The sequence below is a fragment of the Phaethon lepturus genome, unplaced genomic scaffold (assembly GCF_000687285.1).
Source record: "Phaethon lepturus isolate BGI_N335 unplaced genomic scaffold, ASM68728v1 scaffold48513, whole genome shotgun sequence".
Taxonomy (NCBI): domain Eukaryota; kingdom Metazoa; phylum Chordata; class Aves; order Phaethontiformes; family Phaethontidae; genus Phaethon; species Phaethon lepturus.
The window spans coordinates 13,831-24,473 of record NW_010529318.1 but is presented as its reverse complement, the minus strand read 5'-3'; the positions used below and the strand labels follow the sequence as shown (position 1 = coordinate 24,473).

General features: G+C 36.1%; 1 protein-coding gene across 1 annotated transcript in view; it reads right to left on the bottom strand.

Moving 5' to 3' along the window:
- Positions 1–9,089, bottom strand: part of BIRC6 (baculoviral IAP repeat containing 6) — a gene marked incomplete at its 3' end in the record, with an annotated part of 95,893 nt that extends 86,804 nt beyond the window's left edge. Inside the window, exons 1-7 of the mRNA XM_010283892.1 lie at positions 8,913–9,089; positions 5,848–5,985; positions 5,238–5,431; positions 3,245–3,356; positions 1,873–1,955; positions 475–697; positions 213–373 (exon numbers count right to left, since the gene is read on the bottom strand). Coding sequence (XP_010282194.1) covers positions 213–373; positions 475–697; positions 1,873–1,955; positions 3,245–3,356; positions 5,238–5,311 — 653 coding nt within the window. The remainder of the gene's footprint in view (positions 1–212; positions 374–474; positions 698–1,872; positions 1,956–3,244; positions 3,357–5,237; positions 5,432–5,847; positions 5,986–8,912) is intronic.
- Between the last annotated feature and the right edge of the window lie 1,554 nt (positions 9,090–10,643).

The window sequence follows — 10,643 nt, the reverse complement described above, 5'->3', positions numbered from 1 at the left end:
AGCAGGAATAAAATGGAACTGGTTTGCAAGATAGAAATTTAGATTATTGGGTTTAAAGTGTTGAATTATGTACAGATACACAGTGGTTAAAAGGACTATCTCCATGAAGAAAAATCTTACAAATCTTATGTTTCACAAAGCATGATTTTAACTAAAATGGCATTTACCACTTACATAGCAGTATTTAATTTTAATTTTGTAGATTGGCATACCTGTCTCCTTCTAATTTTGGTATATCTGAGCAGCTAGATGAATCTTCTAGCCATGCTAGTGTTGGCCTCCTTGAGTCGACCCCTGAGCTCTGTTCTCCTGATAACATAAGTTGCTGCACAATAGCCGGATCATATGCATTGATTTCAAATTTTAAGTGGACCTGAGAAATAACAACAAAAAACCAAAAGAGGTCTTTGATTTAAATTGAGATATGCTTAATCAGTAATTTGTTAATAAAAAATGGTTGTGTGTATCGTATACCTTCATAAGTTTGGAAACATCCCAGATGCAGATCTTTCCTCGTTTTGTTGCAGCAGCTAGAAAATGAGGGCAACTTCCAGATCCAAAGCAGGCTATTCTGTCAGTGCCATCTGTGCAGGGAAATTGTGCTGGACTTGTTGCCAGTGTGACTGAAAGAGGTACATTCTGAGTGTGCTCACCCTTGACAAATGGGCAGTTTGGGGAATGTCTCTCATGTTCAGACCTTTCCGTATTAAAAACAAACATAGCAAACATTGATTTCTTACTGTGAAAAATATACACATATACAAACTTAGCCCTTGAAGTGAAGCTGAAACTGAACTGGCAGCCAACCATACCAGAGAGCTCTGAAGTTACTAACACAGCTTTCCCTGCTGTTTCTCAACAGCAGACTGTATTAAAGCCTTTGATCACTTAATGGATATTCATATTCAAATGTAGGGATCTACATAAAGTGCCCTTAATATAATTAGTCCATTTAGAAAAAGTAATTTTTCTATAGACAGTAGCCCATCACGTCCTTATGAAGAAAGGCACAGATTAAATTCTACAGAACATACATCAGAGTTCCAATGTTATGAGATGTTATTATAAGTAACCTTAATAAGATGAAGCAATGTTCTGTCTTTAGTTCTACATCCACTTACAGAACTCAAAACTGAAAACAGTCCTGAATGACACATTGACCAAGAAACATGAAAAAAACCCTTCTAATCTCAATATATACCTAAGGCAGAGATATGGCAAAGAGCAATTACACTAGTACAAGATGTCTGGAAACTGACAAGAGAAATGAGGACACAAGAACTATGAAGATAATATTACAAATGAAAGTTTCCAGCAAATCAGGAATCTGATGTGTTTAAATATAAATTATCAAATAATCAAGACAAAAACTATGTTAAGAACCCTTCTAAAATCAACATAAGGTCCTATATTTCTGTCTATATGCACAACTTCTGCTGATTCAAGAAACTAGTAATGGATCTTGCAACTTTACATAAAAGGCAAATATGCACTGCATGGCCATTGCAGTTTAAGAACTTAAAAAAATGTGTTCTAGTCACAATTACACAGAAGATTGAGTTTAGATCCCTGAAATTAAATGCTGGCTGCCATCTCTGCCATGGAACAATTTGAAATGAAACAGCAAATCAGAATTAAGAAAATAAAACCAACTACGATTTCTTGGGTTTAGTATTATACAGAAATTTGACATAGTACAGGAAATTATTTTATGATTTGTCTCATGGCATCAGTCTGAAAATCCCTTCTTGTCAGTAACACTTCCTAAACCCACCAGAAATCCCATTGAGATATTGTTGATCTTTGTCCTCCAGAGATTTCTAACATCTCCAAGCACAAAATTAAGTCTACTCCAAATATCATTAAACTTACCAAGGTTCATCTGTAGGCTCCCAACATACCAAACACACACTACAGGTAAAGCACATTGCTCTGTCATCTCCTGATGAAGCAGGCTATAAATACAAGAAGAAACACTTGAAATTTATATAGCTATATATTACAAAACACTTTAACTAGGTGATCAAGTCCTCTCCTTCTAGTGGCATAGCAAAGCACCACATCAAATGTATATAAGGCCACAATTACATACTATAAAGTGGCAGTATTTAACGTTTCAAAAAAAAGGGATACAACACATTACTATAGAAGAGGTTCAGAAGCAACATCTGTGCAAACCATGGCATATAAACCACACAGACATAAAACAGAACTCAATATCACTGCTAAGATTTCTTATCCTTTGGAAAAGGTTCACAAGGTTCAAAAAATTTAGACCCTCAGCAGAATAACTGTACAGCTGTATGCTTAGAAAAACACAGGTTAAACAAATATTTCCTATTACGCCTTCAATCTGCTGGAATATAAAGTATTCTATGTCACTCCTCTGCAAAGAACAGTTGTTACTAGCTGAAGTGACAGAGGAAAAAGAATGGAAATTTCCATTCTCTTAAAATTTACCATTTTCATGACCACATTTCAAGTCACTGAGATATGCTTGGGAATATGCAGATGCAATTCTAACATATGAATTCCCCACATTTTCCCTCTTGAACAAACTTAAGAAATCCTCCAAAAACCTTATCCACTTGCACCTATCATGCTTTGCAGTTGGCATAATGAGGCAGACAATATTGATGTCAGATGGCACACACTGCTTAGTCATCATTATGTAAATCCATATCATAAATAACTTAATAGTAGAAATAATTTCAAAGAATGAAAAATGGAAATAAGCAAAAGTAGTGGAATAAAATGTTGAGGTTGTATTTATTGACTAAGCTTAATAACTTAGTCATGTGATCCAGGACCATTGTTTGTTACAATACAGTTTAAGTCCCAGCAGGACAGTATGGTTAGAGAACTCCAATGTCAAGCTTACTGCTTTACTTATAAAAAGTAAGGATATTTGCTCAACAACCTAACAAGAAGAAAGAGAGACTCTATGTAACAACCAGCTCCATCTTTATTATTGCTGTTTAACTCAGATCAATTTGATACTTAAAAGTGGTTTACATGCTGAAGTTCAGAACAGTATTTTCTGTGATCTCTACAAAAAAAGAAGCAACCTCAAGGCACAGAAAAAACCTGAAACTTAAGAAAAGGACTGAATGACAAACTTTTTCGTTATGGTTTTTGCATCATTGAAGGAATCCATAAAAAAACCCAAAACAAACAACTTTTTTCCCCTGCTCCCCAAACCCTCACCTAGGGAACAAATACTAAGATCAGCTAAACCTTTTACCTGGTGATAGAACCCAGCTTGAGCCATAGGATCTGGCTGTGCCCACCTATAACCCACATGAGGCCATGAAGTGAATGTCTCCCGTCTGTTAGCTTCACTATACATCAAAGACCTAGAAAGGTGAAAAATTCTACATTACACAAAACTGCCATTTAGAATAAAAAAATGGATATTAATTATGAGATTTTCAATGTTTTAGTAACCGTTAGAAATACTAGACAGCAACCTATAACTTATAGTTAAAATTGACACTAACAGTTACTGAAAAGTTACCAAGTTCCTTCACTTGGGTGGCTAAAGCACATCCTCAGCAAAAGACCAAAAGCAATACAACAACCTACAGGCCTTAAAAGCAAGATTAATAAAATAAGCTTCCATGTAGCCTATTTGGTCTAACCACAGAGAAGCATCAGATATCCAAAGCTACTCTGCATTTAGGGAAGATGCAGAATCTAGCCCAGTAGAACTGCTAGAGACTTGATTTTTTAATATGACAACTACTGCAATAATTTGGGTTTATTAGTTTAACAGATATGAATATGCATATTTAAAAACACTCTAAAGTGATATTTTAGGCTTAACTGAATACATGGTACAACGCCCCCAACATTCGTCACTCACTGCATACTACAATGCTTAAAAGTTACAAACTGCTAAGTACGAACTCCTCTGCAACTCAACATCTACAAAGAAAAGAAGCTCCTCTCTTTTCCACCTTCACTCAGTGCATGTCCCTCATCTGAAATAGTACATAAGAAACCACTACCAGCTTTTCTTTTTGCTTGACAGAAGTTTATTCTCCAGTATCATCCCAAGAACTAGTACTGCTAGACAGGAAAGTGCCTCACTTCTTGTTTCAGGAGATTTTTGCTGTCTTACAAGAGAATGGATATATTAACCATCTCCTGTGAAGGATGTAAACTATTCTTGCAACACCCACATAAGGGCTGTCTTCGCTTGACATATACCATCTTAAGAGACAGATCTCAGAGAGCTCTAACCAAAAATACAATAAGGAGAGGTACAGGTAGACCTGGACACTTGGATACGGGAAGTAAGAGATTAAATCAATTTTATTAAATTATTTGAGCTGTAAGAAATAATACACTTGCAAAATAATATTTGAATAGAAACTTTCAAGAAGGTATTAATTTATAAACTTAGAAGATTTACCAGTATTCTAACGAGGGTAAAATAATGGGGTACTCACTTGTGTACACATTATCACTCAGATCAGAAAGAGATGAAGCAACAACCTGAGGTAAAATTTTCTCTGACCCCAAACACATAGCAGGTGACTAGAGAGTACAAAAGTAGCTGTGTATCTATATGCTGCAAAGGCAACAACTTCCTAAACTTCTAAAACACAAAACATAGGCATAACTCTTTCTTGTACGAAGGAAAAGGAATTGATTTTGTGATACAACATAGAATGTATGCTCTATCTTTGGCAGACAAATGAGCACTCTCTTTGCGTTCAAAAGAGGCGCACATACACTCTTAACACTCTGCAATTTCGGAACATCTCAACATTGCAGTCTCAATAAGGTTTCAGTACTAGTTTGAGTAAAGCCAGTACCTTAAGTAACTGGTCACACGCACATGACTGTACAGATAAAACCCATAATCAAACATGATGAAGGGTACAGTCTAGGTGAACATATCACATTTTACAATACCACCTAGGGACCTATATTTAAGGCTGCAATTGTTACCTTTCTGAAAGTACATGTTGGGATTAAAAGCAAGATGAATTCAATTTGCCTGGCATTAAAGTCAGAATCCAAACAAAACAGTCTTGTATCACCCATAAAGGTTTCTCTAAGTTTAGTAATATGACAGTGCATTGTGCATTGAACAGTTAATTAGTGGTATGTGTAAGAAGCAAGAAAGTACAGAATAGGGCTAATTTGTTTGGCAAATAAAGTCATTTAAGAGCTTATTCTGCTATAACTAAGGGGTAAAATTCATCACTTATTTTGTCTTAATATACCTGTCCACAGATCGACCAGGTCCCACACCAAGTTCTGGTCGTGCGCTGGGTAAGAGGTAAGATAACCTATCCATCACAGAGGATGCTACAGGTAAGGCAGCAATATTTTGATTTATCTTCTTGAGTTCATTTACAATGGCACTGGCGACAGACTTCAAAACATGATGAGGAAGGTGGAACGTAACCGTTGCCCACTAAATTAAGAAAAAAGTGCCTAGTTTATATTTTAAAATTTTAACATCTAAGCAATAAATAGATCACAAAAGTGTCAAAAGCAAAAACAAGCACACATCTTGCACCCTCTCTTGGTTTCAAGAAATAATACAAGAACAGACATACAAAAGCAACATGGATGTAATGCAAGGAAAGTCAGTAACATCAGATTTTAAGCGCAGCTAGGTTTATTAGCTGGGTTTATCAGCAAGAAAATAACCATGTTTGTTCTCTTAACAAGTGAAACTTCACACAGAGGAACTAAGGAAAACATAATACATTCCATCCTCTTCAAACAAAATTCACCACTGTAAGTCATTTTGTATGCTTCAATAACGTTAGCCAAGCAAATTAGACTTGGGAATCCATGTTAGACAGTACAGAGACAAATTCTTACCTTTGCAACTTTATGATTTGCTGCTGTTTCATGTGAGGTATTTTTTAAACCATCCTTCAGTTGTGTGATGAATAAGTCATATCCCTCTGTGCTAGAAACATCTACTTTTTCTATGCAAGCAGATAACAGCTGCTGAGCCTAAGATGCAGATGTGCAAGAAAAGTTAGCATTCACTTTGATAACCACAGAGAACAATTACACCTGTTTCATTATTCCAGGAAATGTAATTTGTCATATCCTACTTTATCTTATATTAGCATAATTCCCATAAAAGACCCAGAGTTGAGTAAGCAGTTCCAAATATTATTTTGTAGGTCAATCAATAGATAAATTTGGCAATAGTGACAGTAATTACTACAAGATCCCTCAAAGGCAATAATACCAAATGTTAAATAAGTCAGTCATATAAACAATTAAAACAGAACATGTATTAAAGTCAAGCAAAAAGGAGACATCTATTGCCCAGTGCTTTCCCTTAAAAAGCATTCATTCAGCTTTAGGGACAAAAAGTGAGAACAAGAACAAAGTCTTGACATTTTGACTTTGACTACAAAGTTGAGTAGCTTTGTATCTTGCATGATAATGAGAAAAACATAGTTGCAACAAAGTTAGACATAAATTACTTACAATGCTGATACAACAAAGCTGAAAAATGAGGCAGAAAAAACACAGGCTAGTTTAGAATCTAGACATTCTTAAAACCTCAGAGATAATGCATCTAGAAAAGGACACTATAAACATCCATTTATAGACTTTTTTCATTCCAAATCCCATCTGTTTCTACCTTGTCCCTCTGACTGCTAACTTCACATCGACAGGCAAGATTTAAAGGTACGCCTTACGTGCAAAACACAGTGTATTCGATACCCATTGTTAGGTGGGCTAACATCTGAAAAACCTCATATGAAATCTTTCAAGTTACAAACACAGGGAAATATTTCCCAAGGACAATGGTCAGACAGTCCTTTAAACAGCCACAAACTGCTCCAAACAGACTGGGCCAAATGGCCACTTTATTACAGCCTTGGGGAGTTCAGGGGAAGACAGACAGAAATAAGGCAAAATCAGTCCCCTAGCTAAGGCTGTATCTGTTTCTCAAATTTCAATAAAAAGACAATTACAGTTCTTGTGGCATCTCATACTTCTCAAGTCTCTTGCAGATGACAGAACAAAACCAGATAGATTGTGGAAGTTCATATATTTACAGTGTTCTATGGGGAAGTAAAAACAGCATAGAGGCTGTATCATAACTTGTCAATGCTGCCGATTTGAAATGCATAAAGATGCACTGTACTATAACCAGATCAATCATACAAAAAGACTACTTAATTTAAGTGCAAAAATTTGCAGAGAAGTTCTAGAAACTAACAAAAAATAAAGGCTCTTGCTTGGATAAAGGTTCTTGACCTTTCAATGATGAAAGAGGTGGACTGATGCGTTTGCATGGTATTTGCTTAATATCTACTAAAATTTTGAGGTCTGGGTACTCCTCTTTAAAATTAAACGTAAGAACTGAAGACTGCTAATGTTTTTTCCTCACACCTCACTGATCTGGCCATGAACTCCCAAAATCTGTTCCTACTGAAATATAATATTGTCCAATTTTTTTTCTACAGGAACGACCTTTACAGAGAAGTGCTCTATTTTAACCTTGAAATATGGGTCTGTAAACTCTTTAGAACCAAAAAATCTTTTAGCTAAACTAACACAAAGTTATAGTTTGTATGAAGCCATGTGAGACTGCAAACCAGTGACAGCAAAACTTAAGAAATGAAATGCTGACCTCTGTCAGTCTCTTCACACTCAGTCACACATACCAAGATTTTGTAGTTACCCACAAATGGTGTAAAAATGATGCCAGTGGCAGCAAGCCTGAGGAACCTGAAAAGCTCTCTTTGGAGACCTCTATGAACTAGCATTTTATTGCTGTCATTCCTACTCAAGACAAGTAGTTAAAAACCCCACATGTAACACACATTCATGTTTCATAATAAGCACCTATTATTCAATGCTTCAAGAGCATACAAATATTTTAAATCAATGCCCAGGATAAGTTTGTTGGTGGTGCATCACTCAATATAAATTTATTTCCCACAGAGATGAGTGGGAAGTGCTCTTTTCTCAGAGCGCTTTAAAGACTCAGAATCTGGATTCTATAGTCCAGTTTTGGTTTTTCAACTTTTAAGCACTATTCTAAATACTACTATTGGCAGATGCTCTATGCTTTTCCCAAACAAAGAATTACTCTCACTTGTAATTAAAACTGTTGTACAAATTTACTTCCCAGGTCTATTACTTCATGACCACTACAAAGATGAAAGCTACTTTCCTCATCAACAGGTGCCCTAGAATAGAAGCAATTGTTAGCTATCTTTTTTTAGGCAACATTTGAAAATAAGAATGCACATACTACCTCTCCTCATAAACGCTATACTAGCTGAAGGTAAACCAATTCAACAAAATCCTAAGCATTACACTCTAAGCAAAAATGTATACATTAGACTCCCTTGATACTAAATGCTTGGTTATATAGTCTCAAACCAGGATGAACAATGTCATACCTGCAATAGTTCAAACATAACAGGGAAGCCAGGTTTGCAGGGAAAAAAGTACTTCATTAGGTCAACTGACCTAGCTAGAAAAGTTAGATTCCAGCATTAATTCCTCACATGTAGCAACAGCATATTAGCTCATTTTAATTGTCATCTTTTCCCTGAAAGCCTCAAAAAAAAAAAAATCAAGGATGCCTAGGCCCAGACTGACTTCTAGAACTGCATATAGATTCCATACATAAGTACTGACAAAGGTCTGGAAAGGAGTCCTTATTTCGGGTTACTAAAATGTTCTTTTGTCTGAAATAATGTGCTTTTGATGAGGCAAGTTCTTATTTGTTCAAGATACAGATAACTGCAAAAACCTAGTGCCCTATGACAGCTAATAAATAAGAAACTTTTCCATTACATGCTGTTAATATCACACTAGAAACTCAGGGTCAAATGTCTGGTTTCAGTATTTCTGACAGAATTATTTACATACTCCTTCCCCCCCCCCCCCCCATACCTTACCTCTGTAACTGGCAATTCAAGCTGAACCACGTCATCTTGTTTTGAAACAGGTGTTTGCAGAGCTGTGTCTAACAGTAAGATGCCATTAAGATCTTTTCTACATCCTACTGCATAATCGTCCACAAAGATCACTTTATCCACTGCAGAAATATACTGACATTTCACCCGTCCACCTGGTTTAGCTATGAAAGGAAAGACAAAAAGCAAGATCTGATTAAAAAACAGCTTTTATAAAATTCCTTTAATATCTGTTCTGGAAAGTAATCTAACACTTCAGCAAAATCTTTACTCCTTGAGATGATCAAAACCTAGCATTTCAGCTACTACAACTTTTACCGAACTTTTATATTTCCCGCATTAAAAAACAAGCAACCAAAATGTATACATCCCATCAACATCTACAACCATTTTATTCCAATAACGGAAGCCATCATTTAAGTCCTGCTCCTACTAGGAAGCCTAAAGTAGTGTTTTCCAGCCTAATGTACATGCCTAATGTACTTGATGTTAGCCAACAATCAATAACAAGAATTAAATTCTACAAGTCAGCATGAAAATTAAGGCAAAATTGCTAAACTACCATTAAGGCTCATTAACACCATTTCATCAAGCAAAACAATATTCAAACTTCTGAAAACTAAGTACAGCGTATAACATGTGCCAATGCTACATGTGTTCCTTGATACACTAAGGTTGTTTATTTCTGCTTGGATGCACACGTGACGTCAGTAACAGGCTAGAGAAGTCTGGTGGAGGAAGACTGTCAGCAGATAAATACGGAAAGGCTGTGGCAATGGATATTATCCCCAGTAATGTTACTTGACACTATTACATGTCTAAGGCTGCATGGACTATAAAACTAAATCCACGTAATATGCTATCTGTGTAGATGGCAAATTGCTTTAGTTCATGGAAAGTGTAAGCTGCTGTGACAGAAACAGACTGTATGTATGATCTAAGTATATGGACACATCATCCAAAGGGCAAAGCTGAAATTGTCAACATAGATCTCTTCTTGTTGCACAGGAACAGGCGTTTCATTAACTTTTGCATTGATCAAGCCCCATCCCTGCTCTCCTCTTTCCTCAGACACTGGATACTGTTTTTATTATGAATAATTAAAAAACACCATTTAGGTAGCTAGCGTACAGATAAAGCATGCAGATAAAGACAGCTACATAATTCTGTCATCTTCACACTTTGACTTAGTTAAACGAAAATTAAGACTTCTCCAAGTATAGGGCACATCAATCTGACCACATTGCATTTCTGGTATCGTCTTTTGAAAATTCAGGTCAAGAATAGTTGTCAGCTGCCCTTCTCACCAAAATTTTGGAAACAATGACTCATATAGTCTCAAAATATAGGACATATGCCTTCGCCTCATGAAGTATACTGCAATTGTAATCATCGCTGTAACAGTCAGAATCACTCCAAGAGCCTTGGAATCACTTGATTGTTGTGAAACTGTTAGTCCTAGCTCAACAAAAAAGGGTCCTCTGAATGGCAAATCAACTAGTTTCACAGTGTATTTTTGCCAATACATTGGAGTTCCTCACACAAAACTTTCTACAGACAACACAGCTGTGGGCAAGGAAGTCAGTCATCCCACAGGAAAACAACGGTTTTGACAAAACTTCAAATTCAGGTTTTAACACCTTTAAAAGTATTAGTTTCCATAATGTACTGGAAAGTATTATGTAAATAAACTGAAAGGTATCTGATGCCCTA